This window comes from Aspergillus flavus, chromosome 5 (genome assembly GCF_009017415.1).
Source record: "Aspergillus flavus chromosome 5, complete sequence".
Lineage (NCBI taxonomy): Eukaryota > Fungi > Ascomycota > Eurotiomycetes > Eurotiales > Aspergillaceae > Aspergillus > Aspergillus flavus.
Window position 1 is genome coordinate 2,385,111 of NC_092408.1, and position 20,736 is coordinate 2,405,846.

Consider the following 20,736-nt stretch of genomic DNA (forward strand, 5'->3'; position numbering starts at 1 on the left):
AATAAGGAACTACAAAAAACCAGCTAGCTAATGTACGCTTGCAACGCGCACCTCGATCACTTTGAAGCAGTTATAATTAGCTGGAAAGAATTCGCTAAGGATAATTCTGCGGTAGATTATCCCACAGAAATGTGAAAATGAGATGGTCTTGGACATACCTGCTGTGGCGGTAAGTGCGGGTAAGCGGCATACATTCCTTCAAACATTTGAGATTGCGGCTGACCATATGCTGCAGTCGGATCCGATTGCACAGGTCCCGCGTACATAGCTGGTTGACGATATTCCTGGTCTTGAAGACCATGCTGGCCCAAACTGTAGTCGGGGGGTGCCATGTGATGTGACGGGTGCTGCACTCCGTGCTGGGATGGCGGAAGTTGTCCTGCAGCGCCTGTAGGCCCAGGGGCCCCCGACGGTGCACCTGCCGCCTGACTAGATCGCTTTGCGTGCGACGTGGCCTCCTCACGGGGAACTATGTCAATGAGAAAATCGAACATGTCGGATTTAGAGAGGGCAGCGGCAATATCTGATCTCTGCAGAGTGCGCCGCTTGTTGTCCTCGGCATGTATCCAAGCTCGCATAGTCAGCTCGGTAATGAATATATCACAACCTTTAGCAAAGAGGATTGGTGCCTCGGCTGAAATCATTTTCACCTCTGGATCAGCTTTCATGACCTTCTTAATACGCGCCAATGGCAGTTGATGGATTTTATAATCATGGTTGTCTGATTCGAGGTGGTTGATGATATGCTGCCAATACGTTGTCAGAATATCACGAGCCGTGCCTTGCAAGCCTTGATTGACCTGGTCCACATCAGTACTCTCTTTTAGAACCATCTACCTCAATGAAACAATGCCCACATTTGCCCAAGTACCCGTATAAAGTTCAGCTACGGGCGCATATCCCTGTGCAGAAAGCTAATACATGACGAGTCAGGCAACTACAGACTTGATGAGTCCATCTAGTATTATTGTGGGCAGGACATACCGCTGCGCTGGCACCTGAAAACCCATATTAGCGTGGTGTTTGCTGAGGTGCCTCTTGGAATAAAGTAGAGAGGAATTTTCCCAAAGAAACAAGGTGTAAAAAGAAGCCCGTAAGTGATGAGGGAAGCTTACCATAGTGTCCACCGTTTCTAGTATCATACACAGGTTGCTGTCTGCCCTGCTGCTGGCTAGCACTTTGGGTGGATTGTTCCATGACTGTAGACTCTCGTATAGAACGTATGATCGGCCACAAACATGCACTGATGATATATTCTGGACCTGGGTGGTATCGGATATGGTGGGAGGCCTGCTTTCGTGTTGAGCCAACAGTTATGACGGTGAACAGATGGAATTTGAGATCAGCTGCAGGGTTTTAGCCAACTGAGATATTTATTCCACAGTTTTCAGGGAGGCCGTATAGGAGAGGAGCAATCAAATAGATTAAGAAAAGGCGGCTGCTGCGTGGTCCATTTGCTATGGATTGGGGCGAGAAGATGGGGTTGCGCGCTCTCTGTCCAACGAGTCGCCTGGGCAGCAGTAGCGCGTAGGCAAGCGCCCACTAAGCGTGACGTCTTGCGAAGTACCTCAACGCGGGGAATCCGCCACCACGACCAGCAACAACAACAACATGAAAAACAGCAACTAGGAAGGCAAAAGGCAAATTAGTAAAAGCTTGCTGCTCTATATTATTCCTCTGTATAGAGTTTTATTCAATCGGCAGCGATACAGTTTTAACACCTATTCAGACGACCTAGCCCAAAAATTGAGGTTTAACAATTTGATCTTGCACATTAGAACGAATATGTGTGTGTGTGTGTGTGTGTGTGTGTTATGGCTCTACCTCTGCAGTCACAGACCGCTGGGACTGGGTATACAGAGTATGGTCGATCGGTGAAGATATGTATAGCAAGAGTATATATATATCTTTGGCTAGCCCTGGGTGCTAGGACTCGTATAACACGGACATACATAGCTATGGTTAAAAGACTATAAAATATATATGTAAGTGGTGTTGGGGGGAATCCTCTACTTTTGCATCTACGCACGATATAAAGGGATAAATAAAGACTGAGGTTCTATACCTGTAAGGAGACAGACTGAGAGAGGCTAGGTGAAGAAAGGAAGCCAATAAAGAAAGATACAGGATAGCCCTTTCCTGGAGTAAGCTCTAAGTGACACAAAGAGCGCCTAGTATGGGAGAGATATGGAAGGTTGATGATAATGAGATCTGCTTTTATACTTCGTAGATCAGAAAAACTGGAAATGATTGGACACGGCTCTAAGTGCCCCCCAGGAGCAAGTGGCCTTTTCGTCATTGTCCTTTACTGGTTAAATTGGCAAAGGCTAGAAGTACTGTGAATGTGGATATTTCGGGCATCTATTCTAGAAGCATGTACTCCGTATTGACAGCGCCAATCAATACACTCATGGTACCTTTCATCATTCTCCCAAGACCACCAATTTCATATTGCCCTCAGGTCCTACCTAACCAAGGGGCTTACCTAGTTAGTGCTAGTCTGATTTTCGACCGGAGCAGCCCCACACAAGAAAATTTGCAGACAAGATGAGACTAGTCAGCTACCGCCTATATAAATACCCTTTGAAATTCCAGTCTCCTCTTTTCCTTCTCTACTCTATCTCTTTCCCCTTCAAAGCCTACACAACAGCATATTGTTTGTTTTCAACCACCCTCCTTCCAGGACTGGAGGACATGACTCAAATAACATGTGGTGAAGCTGGGGCTATCAACAGTCATGATGAAGTTCATATCACAGACCATGATATCGAGCAGCTACTTTTCGAGGCGGAAGGCCGATTACGTGCTCGAGATGTGAACTCTACTAACGTGCCTGATACCAGGGAGGTACCTGATGATCAGCCCCAGCACAGCTTGTTAAGGTACGTATAGCCTACTAGAATATTTCCTGAGGCACCTTGAAAACACCCATGCATGTGGTTTAGGATTACGGTTAACGTGTAAGAAAAGCATCCCTAGGTTGTCCTCTAATTGTCCTCTGCAGCCTTACCTTCTGCAGGAGGGGGATTTTGCGACGATCGATACCACACGCGTCTTGAAGAACGTGCAGGATGCAAGCAATGGTCTTGGCTACAAAGAGCCCAAACAACCGAAGGTTAAGAAGGTAAAACACTCCCTGATTTTAGTCCGTCTCTGTTGCCGTTGCTGCCATGAGGAAAATTATCCCTTCGCATAAGCGCTTGATACAGCTTCAACAGTCCGTACTGGGCTGCGCTGTGCCAATGAGAGCCAAATTTTCATAGTTACTCTGAGCATCTTTACCAAACAACTGTCATTATAAACCATTCAAGCTGGATTGAGAGCTAACAATACGTTTGTATAGGATAAACCTACGGCTGGCAGCAACTGGTTCGACCTTCCCCAGACAGAATTAACACCAGAATTGAAAAGAGATTTGCAATTACTCAGAATGCGGTCGGTATTGGATCCTAAAAGACACTACAAGAAGGAAAATGGCAAAGCACAGCCGCCTAAGTATTCCCAAGTGGGAACTATCATTGAAGGTCGAACGGAGTTCTTCAGTGGCCGTATTGCCAAGAAAGACCGCAAGAAAACTTTCGTGGAAGAAGTACTAGACCAAGAGCGGCACAACAAGCGGTTCGAGTCTAAATACAGAGAAATACAAACCGGCAAGCAGAGCGGCAAGAAATCCTTTTACAAACACCTGCAAGCCAAGAGAAGAGCAAAAGGCAAGTGATAAGACTGATGCTGCTCCTACATGGATAGTTCTGGGGGCCATTATACTGTAAGAATCTCTCTTGAACCAGACTTCGCATGCTTCAAGGCATGGATAAACGAACGGTTCGCGATGAATTCAGCGAATCTGAGCAATTGCCCGTCCTCTCGCTTCGAGCCACCCAAAGTGCAATTGCACACACTAATCGCTTTTGAACGCGCCCAATATAGTTTGCACTACAACCCTCTGGTAGGCGTTAGTTTCAAACAACCATGATAGGGGGTATCATCTGGACACGAACCTGCATATCCATGGCTGCTGAACGACCAGCCTCGAGTACTTCCTCATGGTTTGCTTTGCCCTCCTGCAAAATAGCGTCTAGCTCTTCAACACCCTTTCCCTGTAGGAGACGATCGTCCCCACGAGGAACGGGAGAGAGAACAGCACAGTTTGTTACCAAGCTAAGTGCTAAGACTCTAATGCCACAGTGCCTGGCGACAACAATTTCCGGCACAGTTGACATGCCAACCACATCTGCACCGAGTTTGTGAAGCATGCGGCATTCGGCCCTGGTTTCGTAACTGGTTTGCTTCAGAATACGATGCCTTGCAATGGTACAACCTGAGTACTTACCTGGGTCCTCCAACGAAAGCATACACACCTTCATGCAGCCTTCGCTGGCTTTCTGCATGCATCACCTCACCCCAAGCTGCATGCACGTGACGTCTAAGTTCGAGGTCGTAGGCATCGGACAGAGGGGGGAAACGAGGACCGAACTCTTCGGCGTTCGGTCCTCGGAGTGGATGAGTGCCTGCCAAACCGGCTAAGAAAATATGCTAAATGTTTATGTTAAATGGAATCTGGGAACTAGTGAAAGGAACAAACTCACATCATTCAATAATACGATGTCGCCAACCGCATACTCTGAATTCAACCCCCCCGCAGCATTAGTCACTGTTAAATATGGTTATTAGCCAAGTCGCATATACCAAATGTATTCAAACTTACACACTAGGGTATCAACCCCCAGCAACTTGAAAACTCGGACAGGGAATGTCACTTGGTTGATGGAATGACCCTCGTAGTAGCTTTAAGGGTGCATTTGTAAGTTGGCTAGCTTTTCCTCATGCCCTGGTCTGGGAAACTCACTGGGCACGCCCAACCATCAAAACAACAGGTACCTGCTCATCTAGAAGGCCGAAGATAAGTTTTCCTGCATGTCCGGGAACTATCTGGTGAGTGAGTATGTGGAACTCAATGTAGAGCAGGCTCGTTGATTACCTGTTAGATGCGGGAAATGTGGGATAGAAGAATAATCAAACTCTGCCCGTGGCTGATCACGAATAGTGTTTGCCAGGCCCCCCAAACCAGAGCCACACACAATTGCAACTTTAGGATTTTGCAAGGAGACTGGCAAATTCTTCCTTAGGAACGAAAGCGCTTCGTGGACTCGTTCAGACGAGCACAAGTCTCCATATGGGCGAGCCATCTTCGGTCAAATAATACACTGCAAGTCCTATCTCGGAGCTGGTTACGGAATAGAAAAATGGGTGACCAGTGCCAAGAAGTGGTGGTGTACCAATCATGCGGTAACTGTTGTGACAGAGTACGGAGTATGCTTGATCTTCCTTCTTCCTCTTCACCATTTCTTGCTGCCTTCCTCCCACCCCTGTACAATTATTTTTTTTACCCTTTACCCTTCAAATGGCATATATTGCCTTAGGCATCATCAGGTTCAGGTACCGGTACTTGGTGCTAGTAGTACTTTAGTAGTAAGGTACTAGTTGTAGTAGTAGTAATAATAATAATAATAATAGTACGAAGAAAGGCGGTAAGCAGACAGGCGAATCATGATGGTAGCCTGAAATCTCAAAAATCAGATGGAAGGGCTAGCCACGAGACACTCTTGTAACAGCATCTTTTCCTAATACTTCATGCTAATCTTAATCAGACTCCCTACTTCTACTTCTTGCTCAATGTACTGAAATGTCTTTGCTAATCAACCCTCGCCTGTTGACCAGGACTGGCAAGCAATCGCTGGTATTACTTGCTTCATTTAGTACACCTCGAGTGACAATGCTAATAATTCGACTTAGTTCGCAGTGCCCGCTCGCAGCATCGCTTTGCCAAGTAGCCCAGACGTTATTGATAAATCAAACTTCAAAGTTTCTCAGAGCATAGCTAAGATATCACCGCTGTAAGTGGCCCCTGTATAGTATTCGACACAAGCTCTGGCTGATTTTCGAATACCCCTAGCTCAACGGAACGGGACCAACAGCCTGCATCATGTACCAAAAATTGGTCAGTCATCACAACCTCTTCTCAAAGATCAATCACTAGGAGAGACATGCACTTACCCTTGCAACAGGGCCGAGCGCCTGGACGGTATCAACGCTAAATCCCGGCTGCCACGAAGCGTGCAAGCGGTGTATTTGCGGCCTCTCCGACGGAAAGCCGAATATGGATTGCCGGTTTGCGACCTTCAACTTCGATCGTATAGCGTTCGAAATGTGGAGTTCTTCGCTGATTTCGCTGTGCGTGCTGCCTATTACTTAAAACTTCCTGTCTCCGGGCCTGTGCCTCTACCACGCATCGTTGAACGTTGGACATTCCCTCGAAGCAATTTCGTGCACAAGAAGAGCCAGGAAAATTTTGAGCGGATCACTCTTCGCCGACTGATTCAAATCAAGGATGGTAGCCCTCAGGCTGTGCAGACGTGGTTGGCATTTTTACGAAAGCATGCTTTATATGGAGTGGGTATGAAAGCTAATGTTTGGGAACACGAGAGCCTTGGTACGCTATAATCCTTCTACTCCGTTTCTTTTTTCTTTCTCCTTTCCCCCCCCCCCCTCCCTTACTCTGTATCGCCCTAGGGTTTAGTAACTAACCCATGTCTACAGACGTGTTCAAGAATATAGATAACGCAGTCCCTGAGGTTGAAGGGTCCCTCGAGCCTCATCTATCACACTTCGGTCAGCGGGGAGGTGAAGGGACGCAGAGTCCGATACCTGATCTTCTGGGCGACATGCGACTTCCTAAACACAGAAGTCCACTAAGCAGCGTCCGCGAAGGCTGAAATCAAGCCAATAGCTCCCTATATACTCTGCCATTTCAGTGCTTCCCACATAAATCTCTGTATTTCTACTTTTACCCTTATATTTTAGTCGGTTCTCAACCCATATTGTATTATTCTACACGATGACGATTGCTTGGATCACAGTTGTTGCTTTGAATAGTGTAAACATAGAATTCATATAATGTGGTAATGGCAACTTGTCTCAGCAAGCAGTGAGTCACGTGCCCAATCCATAACATTGAACGGCTGTTCTAAGGGAACGTGGGACAAATGCATCAATGCTCGAATTTTCTCATTTCAAGGTAGCCACTGGACATGCATGTCAGCCGCTATGCATCATACTGCCGGCGCGCTCATAGAGCGACAAATGCCCTCTTGCAGTCGAGGACTATTAAGTTCAATATGAAAGGCCATCTCCGAAGATGGGGTAGCTCAGTTACAGCGCAGCCATCACCAATATCATCTAGTCAGACTATATTCTCTGGGATCCAGCCAACTGGTGTGCCGCACTTGGGGAATTATCTGGGTGCTTTGCGTGAATGGGTCAGGCTACAGGACAATGCTACCGAGGGGACGAGATTGTTTTACTCCATCGTCGACTTGCATGCCTTAACTGTACCACAAGATAGGTGTCAATTAAAGAAGTGGCGTAGGGAGGCGTTTGCGACACTTCTCGCTGTAGGCTTGAACCCCGATCGCTCAACCATTTTTTACCAGTCGGCTGTACGTCCATTATGCTCTATTGGAACCCAATGCTCTACATTCCCATCCAAGCGCTCCCATTAACTATGGCCAGGTTCCTGCTCATACTGAATTATATTGGATCCTGAGTACGGTAGCTTCTATGGGATACCTATCACGGATGACTCAATGGAAGGTGAGCAATAGTGGACATTGAAAATTGAGGCGCAATTTGTCTTAGAAGGCAAGCGAATGTAACTATTGGAAATGGACCTTGAAGTTGACTACATATAGAGCAAGTTGCAACTACCGGAAAACACAAGCCTGGATCATTCAGCTGCCAGGTCTAAGCTACGGCTTGGCTTATTCTCTTACCCTGTATTGCAAGCAGCGGACATCTTAGTGCACAGGTTCGGCAGCTAATTACAAGTGTCACTGTGAAGCTGTACTGACACGGGCAAGGGCTACTCATGTACCTGTTGGGGAGGATCAAAGACAGCATCTTGAGTTTTCTAGGTATACTGCTAATAGCTTTAACCATCTCTACGGTCATATCTTCCCATCTCCAGAGGCACTCATCTGTAAGCCTCCTACGCGCTAACCAGAAATGAACCTTAGAACTGTGCTAACTTATACAGCACCTGCGAAGCGAGTTATGTCTCTCAAAGAGCCCACCTTGAAAATGTCCAAGTCGCACGCCGACAGCCGATCGAGGATCCTCCTTACTGATTCACCTTATGATATTCATAGGAAAGTTAGGGCTGCCCTAACTGACTCAGACGCAAGCATAACTTATGATCCTGTCCGCCGGCCGGGCGTTTCTAATCTTATAGAAATTCTAAGCCATCTCGACGGAAGATCCTGCGACGACTTATCTTTGGAATACAAATCGGCGAGCCTTCGGGCTCTTAAAGAAGACCTGGCAGGTCGAATCTCTGATCACCTGCAAGGAATAAGAGAGCGGTACTATTCGCTCATGGAAGACAACTCTGGTTATCTGGATACTGTCACAGAGCAGGGTGCCCAGGCTGCACGTGCCAATGCCGATGTGACTATGAAACAGATTAGAAAAGCCATGGGGCTGTGAGGGCTATTCATCATTACTACCAGGGCATTCATGACTATACATGGCCTTTGCTATTCCAAATGAACAGCGAATGGTCCCGATCAAGGCGATAGCGCCAGCGTTTGCGTGTACGTACCTATCATGTATTTATACTGTACTATAATCTCTCCAGACTATCCCTAATTTTACAAGGAATGGTAAGCCGGCCATATAAGGTGAGGGTCGAAGCAGCCTTTTTGTGTAGGGGAATAGTGGATTCGCTATCACTTGACGTACTTTTTTGCTTCTTTTATGACAAAACCGCTCCCAAGTATTTGTTGCCTATCGTAGGCAACACAATAAATGCGTGGCACACGTTGCATGATAATACACAAATTACAGGTTGACTCCAGAAATCCAGTAGAAAGAGACATTGACTAGTACGGCGTTTGTCAGTATTTGCGGTGTGGTATATGATGTGATGTTGTTTGATTTGTGGTAAAAGTTTATCTAAAGGTCCCGAGACCTCCGATAACACGGAGTTAGTTGGGCTGACTCCCGAGCCAGCCGATTTCCCGGCAATGCCGCAAACTGTACTACTCTGTACCGGAAGGCCCTTTGTCAGTTGTCTGACGCCGTGAGCTTTCCTCACTGTGCCTAGAACATGTTACAAGATAGAAGAGTCTACAAGTAACAGAGGCCATATACCTAAGAACAACTAATAGTATCCAAGATATAAGCCTAGTCAGTTTACTACGTACGTACCTGTAGAATATTCTTGATATTGTAGCCTAGCGACTCTGCAGAAGGCACTGTAGTAGACGTAGAAGCTTAGCATTATTAGTACTAGTACATGATGAATGATGATGATGATGACGACTACAAGCATCACATTCGCATAGTCCCATTGGACCAATGATCGCAAGCCCCACTCCGATTTAGCCGAGCCGGTCTAAGTGGAGACTTGCGCGATCTATAGTTGAGCAATCAACAGTACCAGACCGCATGCAGCGTACGACATCAGTCCCAAAGATTAGTGCTTTCCGTTACCATACAAGAGCGCAGCCATGTCCCTACTAGCAATTGTACATCAGAGCTTCCCTTTAGACCGTCTATGCCTTCTCCTTCCTCGAATTCTTTTCACCTTTCTTGGATTCTTGTCTCAACGTGAGATTGACTACTGTCTTTCAAGGTACAGTGGGCCGGAAGAGCTTTGTGCTCGTTTTCCAGTTCAGTGGCCTTGGTGAGTCCTGATTTATGGGACAAGAAGACCTGGGGCCGTCTTTCATGGGATCCGAATCAAAGAAATAAAAAAGAATAGGAGAAATAGCACGATGCAGAAGTCCTGGCTTGTTTTGCTCGTTGCTTGCCTTGGCTTGCAAGGGACAACAGCGCTGACACTCCACCGAAGAGACCTTCCGGCCGTTGTCTCGCTGGATATCAAACGAAATAACGCAGTCGACCCTGTGGCTAGAGACCGGATGAGACGAAAGCGCGACAAGACTGTTGAGCAGAATCTCGATAATGAGGTATGTCGGCCAGAACATTAAATTGATGTATGTCCGCTAATCTACCCCGTAGGAAACGTTATATTTCTGTAACATAACGCTGGGCACACCAAAGCAAAGCCTGCGGTTAGTCCTTGATACAGGAAGCAGTGACCTCTGGTGTAATGCAGCGAATTCGACGCTTTGCTCATCTAGAGATCAACCTTGCAATGCCTCGGGGTCTTACGACCCAAGTTCATCTTCATCATATGCCTATACATCTTCGGACTTCAACATATCGTACGCTGACGGCACTGGAGCCGCCGGTGATTATGTTACGGATACTATCCACATTGGAGGTGCTACTGTCAAGGACTTCCAGTTCGGGGTGGGTTACTCGTCTAGCTCCGCCGGTAGGTCGATGCCGTCCTTCTCTGCAGTATTTAAGCAAATCTATGTTGTTTATTAACCTTCCTCCTTTATCCAGAGGGTGTTTTGGGAATAGGATATACAGCGAACGAAGTCCAGGTTGGCCGGCTCGGTAAAAGTGCCTACGCAAATCTTCCTCAAGCGATGGTCAAAAACGGTCTAATCCAGTCGAATGCTTATAGCCTTTGGCTCAATGACCTGGGAGCAGATACTGGCTCGATTTTATTTGGAGGCGTTAATACGGAGAAGTATCATGGGGAACTGCAAACTTTGCCGATTCAGACAGTCAATGGGGTCTATTCTGAGTTCATTATAGCACTGACTGGTGTCTCATTGAGCTCAGCATCAAGTCACCATAATTATTCATCTTCCGATGCTCTCCCAGCCGCGGTCCTGCTTGACTCAGGAAGTTCTCTGACCTATCTTCCAAATTCCATTGTGCAAGACATCTATGATGACCTGGGTGTCACTTATGAGTCATCCAGCGGTGTTGGCTATGTGCCATGTAGCCTGGCACAGCAAAATATTAATGTGACCTACACTTTTTCGTCGCCTATTATTACAGTTGGAATTGATGAACTCGTTCTAGATGCAGGTGATCTGCGATTTCGAAATGGCGCGCGTGCATGCATTTTTGGCATTGTACCAGCCGGAGATAGCACTGCTGTCCTGGGGGATACGTTCCTACGCAGTGCATATGTTGTATACGACCTATCCAACAATGAAATCTCCCTGGCCAATACCAAATTTAACTCCACCAAGGATAATATCTTGGAAATTGGAACTGGCGATGATTCCGTCCCTGGAGCCACCCAAGTTTCAAATCCCGTCACATCTGTTGTGGCCGATGGGTCAGGGGCCAGGATCGGGGGTCCAACTGGTGAGATCTTCACTGATATACCTTCAGCAACAAGTTCTGGCGGCGCTGCAGCACCTGCCGGGCCAACAGATGTTCCAAAGCACTTGGTTCTTGGTGCAGCGGCTATTGGATATGTGCTCGCTTTTTGATGTAGATGAATTTTCACCAGCAAATATCTTGTGTTCTTGCTTAATTTTCTACTTGTTAGAGCCCACTGGCTGTATGCTACATGGTGATACCCTAGATCTTAGCTCTTTTTCTTCCTTTTCTCCCTTCTTCCCCCCTTTTTTGGAACCGTATCCGACAGTGTCTTGTGATCTTTTTTGTGGACGTCTTTCTCAGTAGGGTTGACGATTCGCCTGTACATATTCCATTGGTATTTATATCGAACATTCCATACAGCCTGATCTACTCCAAATATATCGTGATTTCTCCGCGTTGTATGTACTACAAGCTTTCTATAATTCCTTCATTCCCCACTTACCCGTTCAAAGGTTTCCGCTCCCTAGCTTCCTTCCCACCTCAAGGACAAAACATTGTTAGCGAAGAGTTATACGGTCCTCAACACCGGATCATGTGCCAATGCCACGTATTTCTAACCTAACTATCCTAAGAGCCTACAAGCAGAATCCACTCCTTCCTGTATTACTCCGAGAATGCCGATCGCATGACTCTGCAAAGAATGAACTTCGCTGGCTCCAGGAGAGGGCCAGTCGCTCGATTTCGTCCAAACAGGTTACGCGGTCTACCCTTGCCCCTTTGGGATGGAGAAGGCTCCTTAGATCGATGTGCCATGCTCGATCAAAAGGAATGCCTCTGCAATATATCTTAGGCGATCAACCCTTCGGCGAGCTCGACATTCTATGTGAAAAGGGTGTGCTAATTCCAAGGTACACCCAACTGCCTATTTTTGATCTAAAAATATTACCGACGAAACAATATGTCTAATGCGTTGTTTTTCCTCTAGAGCAGAGCAGAAACAGAGGCATTCACTATACAAACTGCCAAATTGATCTTGAACAACGTTCAAAAGCATGGGCGTCATGAAGCTGGTCAACAGCAGCGTTCCTTGCGTATAGTTGATCTCTGTACAGGTAGTGGCTGCATAGGGCTACTCCTGCATGCGCTTCTTGCCCCTCATATCGATCAGCTTTCAATTCTTGGGGTTGATCTTAGCCCTGCAGCTATTGCACTAGCCAACAAGAACCTTGCGCACAATATTCAACGAGGTCTACTTTTAAACCGTGCTGCTACTGAGGTTTCTTTCCAGCGCGGGAACGTTCTCCCCCATGATAGCAGTGGACTTCCTTCGGCAAGGGAGGTGCTGTGCAATCACCAAGGGCTTCCCTCTGAAATAGAGCCAAAATGTGACGTTCTCATCTCAAACCCGCCATATATATCCCCTGAATCATTTCGAGACGGTACTACCTCACGTAGCGTCCGACTTTTCGAACCAAAGCTTGCATTGGTTCCTCCGCTCGGAGACTCTATTATGGGATCAGGTCATGATAGACAGGAGGACCTTTTCTACTATCACATCATTTTGCTATCATTTCAGGTTCGTACGAAGCTTTTGGTGCTTGAGTGCGGCGACCGCTCACAAGCTACGCGGGTAGCTGCTATTGTCAAAACACTGTCCAGCGGCTATCAGCTGAATGCCCTGTCCATCAAGATCTGGTCTAGTTCTGGGACATTTATTGGTGACGAAACGCCCCCCGAGGATGGGCCATGTGCAGTTGTTGTGACAGCCATTCAATAGATGATTATATTGGTGCCATCTACCTAGAATTCTGAGTATAAGAAAGAGAAAATAGGATAGCGGTGTCAAAGATATCTACTATCAACTTATCAAGTATAGAGGCATTGTTAATTAGATAAGGGTATATAGGTAAGAAAAGGCGAAAAGCAGGTAATAAATATTATAAGGATAAAAAAACTAATTTTTACTCTTTTACTACTACTAATAGAGTATTAATTTATATTAGTAGGGAATTTTAATTATTTAAAATGATCTAGAATAAAGTTCTATTAATTATCAAGTAATTTTATGATAAACTATAATTTTATATTTAGATTTAGTTGATTATTGTAATAATGATTAATCTATATTAAATACTAAAAATATTAGGGTATAGCTTTAAATAGACAGGTTAATTAGAGCTAATATATAGATAAACTATAGATTAAATTATATATAAATAAATAGATAAATATATAATTTAAGAAGTTATAATAGAATTGTTATAGATCCTTATCCAGTACATCTTATTAGAGGTGAATATATAAGATAGAATAATAATAGAATAATAATAATTAATTTTTAAATAAAAGATATCTAATAAATTATTTATCTAGTAATTATTTAAAAAGAGCTATAGATACTAATAATAGCTCTATTATATAATATTTATTTTAAAATCTACTTTAAAAAAATATATTAAAAGATATATAGTACTATATTCTATAATTAAATATATTCTATTTTTTATTTCTAAAAAAAATATAATAGAAATAGATATTTTAAAAATATATAAAAAATATTTATTTATATATTTAATTTAATTTTTTATAATTAATATAGATTATTATTATAGAGTTATCTTTAATAATAAAACTAGTTTTAATTTATTTATACTCTTTAACTATTAGATATATATTTAATAAATCTAATTTTTTAAACTTAAGTCTAATATTAATAGTGATCTTATTTTAACTATATTTTTATAATATAATAGCCTAGTATTAATAGTAGTTTTATATTAACTATATTTCTATAATATAGTAGTCTAGTATTAATAGTAGTTCTATAGTAATTTCTATTTTACTAAAACTATAACATAGTAATAATAGAAACTAATAGATAATTTTAGATTAATAATTATTAAAATATTATTTATTAACTAATCTTAGATTTAATAATAAAGCTTTAAATATAATATATTAATTATTAGTCTATATATATTAAATTATATTTAGACTTAAAATATTAATAATATATCTTTTTAATTATCTAGTAGTAAAAAAACTTTAATTAAAAATATTTTATTAACAAAAATTAATTTTAAAAGTAAAATAACTATAAAAAATAGTTAAAATAAATAAAGAATATAATTACTTGGCTTATTAATAATACTAAAAAATAATTAAAAAATTAAAAAATTTAAAATATAGTTTAAAAAGTTAAATAGATTTATAATAAATAATAAAATTATTATTATCTAATTTAGTACTTAGATTAAAGTATTAATATTTAAAAATATAATCAAAAAAATAAAACTAATAAAAATTAAATTTTTTAATAGAATTTATTTAAAATTATAGATATCTTTAATATAAATAAATGTATATATTTATATAAATAGAAGAAATCATATTAATAAAATTAATAAAATTATTTCTATATCTATTTATTTATATAAAATAATATAAAACTAGTTTAAAGTATATATTTAAAAAATATTATAAAATTATACTAGATAATTAGTTAAATATTTTATAAAAATTATTTATTAATTTAGAAAATCTATATAAATATTTTAAATAAATTTTTAAAAATATTAATACTAAAGCTATAGCTAAATATAAAATAAAAATAAATATATTAATAAAATAATATATTAATCTATATAGTAAAATTTTAATAAATTATATTTATAATAAACTAAAATAAAAAGATTAATATATTAATCTTTATAAATAATTTTAAAAAATATATAAAAAATAAATTTATATAAATAAATTAATAGTAAATTATAATATAAAATCATTATAAAATTAATTAAAGAATATATATAATATATACTAAATTATAAAAGAAATAGTTTTAATAATACTAAATATTTATAATAGTGGTTGCCTTAGATAACTATATCGTGTATAAACAAGCCACTAGTGGGCTGCTGGCTTATATAATATATAAATATATTTATATTAGAATTATATAGAGAATTCTAATTTTTAAATAATTTATTCTATTATATTAAATAAAAAAATTATTATATAATTCTAAATATTTTATTATTAATAAATTTTTAAAAATTAATAATATAGCTATTTAATTATCTATAATTTAAAAAATCTTTTAAAAAAAGTTTTTAATAATTTAAAATATTTAAATCTTTAATACTTTAATAAAATTAATTATTTAAAAAAATAAAAATAAATTTTTTTTTTAAAAAATTAATATTAAAATAAAAGATTAATATTATTATTTAGTATAATTATATAAATAGTGAAAATATTAAAAATAATTATATAAATAAAGCTTATAAATAATAAATTTAATAATTTTAAATTATCTATATTTATTTCTTTTAAAAATAAAATTATTTATAAAATATAGAATTATATTATAAATAAAAAAAGCTATTTTATAATAAATATATTAATTTAATAAAATAATAAAAATAAAATTTTATATACTATTAATTATTTTAATAATAAAATTAAATAAATATAATATTTAAAAAAAATTAAAAAATTTTAAAAAAAAATAAAAGATTTTTTATATATTTATTAATTTTAAAATAAAAATTAATATTAAAATATTATATATTATTTTATAAATAAAAATAAAATAGTAGAAATATATATAAATAATATATTTAAAATCTAAAAATATAATAAATCTTTTTAAATTATTGTTTTATAATTTAAATATAAATTTAAATATTTAATTAAAAAGTTTAAAAAAAGATTATTTATATAATTAATTAATTATATATTCTAAAAAAAATATAATATAATAATTTAATATTAATTAATTTTTTATTATAAATATAGTTTATATAAAGATAAAAAAAATAATTAAAAATATATTAATAAAAAAATTAGAATTTTATAAATTTAATAAAAATAAAAAATATTTTTAAAGAAATATAATTTTTATTATATATTTTTATAGTAGCTATTTTTTAATTAAATAATTTATTTTTAAAATTTATTAATAGAATAATAATATATAAATAGTTTATAAATATAAAAAAAATTAATAAAAAAATATTATTTTTAATATAAGAAAAAGAATTATAAAATTTAAAAATATATTAAAAATATTAATAATATATTAAAAAAAAATTTTTATAAATAATAAAAATTATAGTTTCTAGAGCTTTTAATTTTATATTATTTAAATAAATTTATAATATTTTTTATTTTTAATATAATAAAGCTATAACTATAAAAGTTATTTAATATTAATATTAATAATAAATTAATAAAAAAAAATAAAACTATAATATATAAATAATAAAAATATTATTAAATTTTAAAATTAATAATAATTTTATTTTTTATTAATATTTATTTTAATATAAAATTATTATATTAAAAAATTATTTTTAATTATTAATATATATATATAATATACTAATAATATTTTAATATTATATTATAATAAATTAATTATAAAATTCTAAATAATTAATTAAAAAAATTAAATAAAAAATATAAAATAAAATACTATATTATTAATTTTTAAAAAATAATTAAATTATTCTATAATATAAATAAATATACTATATTAATTTTATTATTATTATTTTTAATAAAAATATAATATTATTTAAAAAAATTAATAATCTATATTAAAAATTTAAATAATTTATTAAAAGAATATATTATATTTTTATTATAATAATTATATATTAATTAAATATTGATAATAAATTATTAAAATTATTATTTTAATATAAAAAATAGATTTATATTTTTATAAAAAAAATAATTAAATTTTTAAATAAAAAAACTATATATTTAATATTATTAATTAAAAAAATTCTATTATATAAATTTTTATATAATCTTTTATAATATAAATTATAAATATTATAAGAATATTTTAATAAAATATTTATATATTAATAGATTAAATATTCTATTAATATAATAAAAATATTACTACTTTTTATTTATAAATTTAATAATTTATTAAAATTATATATTATAATTATAAAAAATAAATATCTATTATTTTATATTAATAAATTAATAAATTAATTTATAGAAATAAAATATTCTATTAAATTTGATTTAAAAATATATAGTATTAAATTTATATTTAAAAAAATAATAAATAAAAAATAGTATTCTAAATATATAATAATATTACTTAATTTATATAATATATTAATAATCTTTTAGATATATATTAATAAAGCTATAAAAAGTTTTTTAGATAATTATTATATTATGTATTTAAATAATATCTCTATTTATTTATAAATAGAGAAATATATATAATATATTAATAAAATATTATTATATTTAAAATAATATATATATTAATTTAAAATATATATATACTATTAGTAAATAGCTAATATTAAAATTTTTTATAATATTTAAATATTTTTAAAATTTATAAAATATTATATAATAATTCTTTTTTTATAATACTTTAAATTTATATTATAAATTAAATTAATTATAAATATTTTTTTATAATTTATTAATAAAATTAAAAAGTTTTATTACTATATTAATTAGTAATTAATTATTTTATATTTAAAAAAATATATAAAAATAACAAATTTTTATTTTATTTATAATTAAAAATTATTTATTATTATAAAATATTTAAAATATTTAAAATATAAAAATATTATTTTAAAGATATAGTATATATAATCTATATATAAAACAATTATAAAAATTTATAATATTATTATTTAAAAAAATAATAAAAATAAATAAATATTAGATTTAATAAATAAAATTTTTAAATAGAATATTAATTTAAATATTTAAATTTAATTAATATATTTTTATAATAAAAAGACTATAAAAATATTTATATATAAAAAATATTAAATTATTATTTATATTTTTTAGAAAAGCTATAAATAATATTAAATAATTAAAATAATAGTAAAATATTTTTAATAGTTAAATTAAAAATTTTAATTATAAATTTAAAAAATCTAGAATTTTTAGTTTTTAAAATAATAGTATAAAAAATTATTAAAAAAATATTATTTATAAAATAATATTATATTTTTTTTAAAATATAATTTTAGAGATCTAATAAAAATATATATATATATAAATAATATTCTTAAAATATATAGTAATATAATAAAATAATAATATATTAATAATAAATTATTATATTATAAAAAAATTACTTATATATTTTTATACTTTATATTTAAATAAAAAATTTTAAAAATATATTATAATAATTCTTTTATAAATTATTTTAATTAAAAAAAATATTTTTAAATTAATTAAAAAAAAGTTTTATTAAAATAATATATATATAAATATTAAAAATTATATTTAAAATTATTTTATTTATTAAAAAAAATTTTTTTAAAAAATTATTATAAAATAAACTAATCTTTTTTTTATTTTAAAAAATTATAATAAAATTTAATAATAGACTTTATAATTAATTTATTACTATTAAATTAAAAAAACTATATATATAATATAATTTTTATAATAATAGATTAATATATAAAAATTATACAATATATAATTATAATTATAATTATAATTATAAAAAAATTAATTAATATATTTTTAAAATTATTTATAAAACTAAATTTTTAAAAAATTTAATTAGTAATAAAAATTTATTTTTTATTAATAAATAAATAAACAAATAGAGTATTAAAATTAAATATTTAAAATATATCTATAAATATATCTAAATTACTAATAAAATAATTAAATAAATTAATTAATTATAATAAAATTTATTTATAATAATACTAAAAATATATTAATAAAATATTTTTTTTCTATAATTTAATAGAATATAGAATTAGTAATTGTTAAATTTAAAATTATTCAATTAATAGTATTAAATATATTAATAAAATTATAATTAAAAAAATTAATTAATATTTAAATTAAGCCAAAAAAAGATTTAAATAAAATAATAAAATAATAAATAAAAAAATATAATAAATATTATAAGATTATATAATTATATATAAAATAAAAAATTTTACTATTAATAAAAATTGTTAAATTATAATAATTAAATAAAAAACTAGATTTAAAATATAATAGTCTAGTTATAATTATAAAGATTATTAGAAAATAAATATATTATTTATAATTATTAAAAATATATAATTATATTTATTTTATTTTTTATATATTATTATTAAAACTATATTATTAATATATAAAAATAAAAATTAAAAAGATTTAATTAATTATTATGAATAATTAAAAAAATAAAAAATAAAAAAAGTATTTATTTATTAAATATATTATATTAGCTATAGAATCTTAATTAGATCTAGTATTAAAGCATCTCTTTAATAAATATCTAGATAGCGAAAATCTTTTTTGGATGAAATTAATAATTTCTATTTTATAAAATTTTAATAGACCATAAGTCTAATTAATTTAAAAAAAGTTTAGAGAATTATTTAATCTATTTAAAAAAGTTTTTAAAATATAATAATTAATATTATTATTAATTTAAACTTTTTATTTATAAAAGAAATTTAAAAAAAAAGAATCTATAATATATAGTAAAATAGTTATTAGTAAATAAAACTTTTAAAAAATTCTTTTTTTAAAAAAAATAGAACATAAGATATAAATTAAAAAATATTATAAAAAAAAAATCTTTAATTTTTAAAGATTTTTTATTATTTATATAGAGAAAAATAAAGATATAAAATTATTTTCTATTTAAAAATTTTTTAATAAAGTAGATAAAATTATAAAATATTAAATAAATTAATTTAATTATAAAATATAAAATTTTTATAGTTAAAATATATTATAATTTTAAATTTTTTAATAATATTTTTAATTTATATAAAATAAAAATAAATATTTTAAAATTATAATTATAATTAATTTTATGAATTTTAAAAAATATAATAAAATAACTATTAATTATTATAAATTTTATTATATATATAAATACAATTTATAAAATAATAAAAAAGATTTTTTTAAAATATAGATATATTTTTATATAAATTATATATAAATTTTTAATATAAAAAAAATATTTTATATAACTAGATTATAATTTTTATGATTTAATAAAATTTATAAATAATCTATACTATATAATTATATTTTATTATATTATTTTAATTTTTTTATAAAAATTTAAAATAAAATTTTTTATTTAAATAATATATATTAAAAGTAAATTTAAATTAAAAATTATATAAAAATTTTAAAGTATAACTTTTAAAAAATATATATATTTATTATAAAAAAATATATTTTAATATAATTTATTAATAGCTATAATAGATAATATTAATTTAAATAATAAAATTTAAATTTAAAAATAATAATAATAATAAATAGAAAAAGAACATATTTTATAGTAGATTGATTAAAAAATTTAAATATTATAAAAGTATAGAAATTAAAAAATTAAAAAAAATTATATCTCTATTATAAATCTAAATATAATATTTTACTATATTAATATTTTTATTTTGTTTTAATTATAAATCTAAAAATTTAATATAA

At 32.0% G+C, this 20,736-nt stretch overlaps 6 protein-coding genes across 6 annotated transcripts; 4 read left to right on the forward strand and 2 right to left on the reverse strand.

Annotated features, from left to right (window-relative positions):
• Window positions 1-94: 94 nt before the first annotated feature.
• F9C07_2245696 (CCAAT-binding factor complex subunit HapE) lies at window positions 95-1,557 on the reverse strand (the record flags this gene model as incomplete). The annotated part of the gene is made up of 5 exons (XM_041292998.2): window positions 1,116-1,557; window positions 985-998; window positions 858-914; window positions 159-800; window positions 95-106 (listed from the first exon to the last, which is right to left on the reverse strand). Exons 1-5 carry the CDS (start codon window positions 1,195-1,197, stop codon window positions 95-97), a joined length of 807 nt encoding a protein of 268 aa, XP_041147803.2. The 5' UTR covers window positions 1,198-1,557.
• Window positions 1,558-2,637: 1,080 nt separating this feature from the next.
• Window positions 2,638-3,718, forward strand: F9C07_6078 (putative nucleolus protein required for cell viability; the record flags this gene model as incomplete). Its single annotated transcript, XM_071511429.1, has 3 exons — window positions 2,638-2,882; window positions 2,971-3,124; window positions 3,344-3,718. The coding sequence occupies exons 1-3, from the start codon at window positions 2,695-2,697 to the stop codon at window positions 3,716-3,718; spliced, it is 717 nt and encodes a 238-aa protein (XP_071364459.1). The 5' UTR covers window positions 2,638-2,694.
• A 180-nt stretch (window positions 3,719-3,898) lies between these two features.
• F9C07_2071736 (purine nucleoside phosphorylase I, inosine and guanosine-specific) lies at window positions 3,899-5,186 on the reverse strand (the record flags this gene model as incomplete). The annotated part of the gene is made up of 7 exons (XM_071508770.1): window positions 3,899-3,943; window positions 3,999-4,278; window positions 4,331-4,533; window positions 4,587-4,651; window positions 4,706-4,785; window positions 4,847-4,925; window positions 4,979-5,186. The coding sequence occupies 7 exons, from the start codon at window positions 5,184-5,186 to the stop codon at window positions 3,899-3,901; spliced, it is 960 nt and encodes a 319-aa protein (XP_071364460.1).
• Window positions 5,187-5,577: 391 nt separating this feature from the next.
• Window positions 5,578-8,541, forward strand: F9C07_6076 (mitochondrial 37S ribosomal protein uS10m; the record flags this gene model as incomplete). Its single annotated transcript, XM_041293025.2, has 9 exons — window positions 5,578-5,605; window positions 5,649-5,737; window positions 5,794-5,894; window positions 5,954-5,998; window positions 6,066-6,490; window positions 6,598-6,753; window positions 7,792-7,864; window positions 7,917-8,035; window positions 8,093-8,541. The coding sequence occupies 9 exons, from the start codon at window positions 5,578-5,580 to the stop codon at window positions 8,539-8,541; spliced, it is 1,485 nt and encodes a 494-aa protein (XP_041147806.2).
• A 1,292-nt stretch (window positions 8,542-9,833) lies between these two features.
• Window positions 9,834-11,423, forward strand: F9C07_6075 (putative aspartic-type endopeptidase; the record flags this gene model as incomplete). The annotated part of the gene is made up of 3 exons (XM_041293027.1): window positions 9,834-10,028; window positions 10,081-10,399; window positions 10,474-11,423. 3 exons carry the CDS (start codon window positions 9,834-9,836, stop codon window positions 11,421-11,423), a joined length of 1,464 nt encoding a protein of 487 aa, XP_041147808.1.
• Window positions 11,424-11,856: 433 nt separating this feature from the next.
• On the forward strand, window positions 11,857-13,033 carry F9C07_2204097 (putative methyltransferase; the record flags this gene model as incomplete). The annotated part of the gene is made up of 2 exons (XM_071509579.1): window positions 11,857-12,164; window positions 12,247-13,033. The coding sequence occupies 2 exons, from the start codon at window positions 11,857-11,859 to the stop codon at window positions 13,031-13,033; spliced, it is 1,095 nt and encodes a 364-aa protein (XP_071364461.1).
• Between the last annotated feature and the right edge of the window lie 7,703 nt (window positions 13,034-20,736).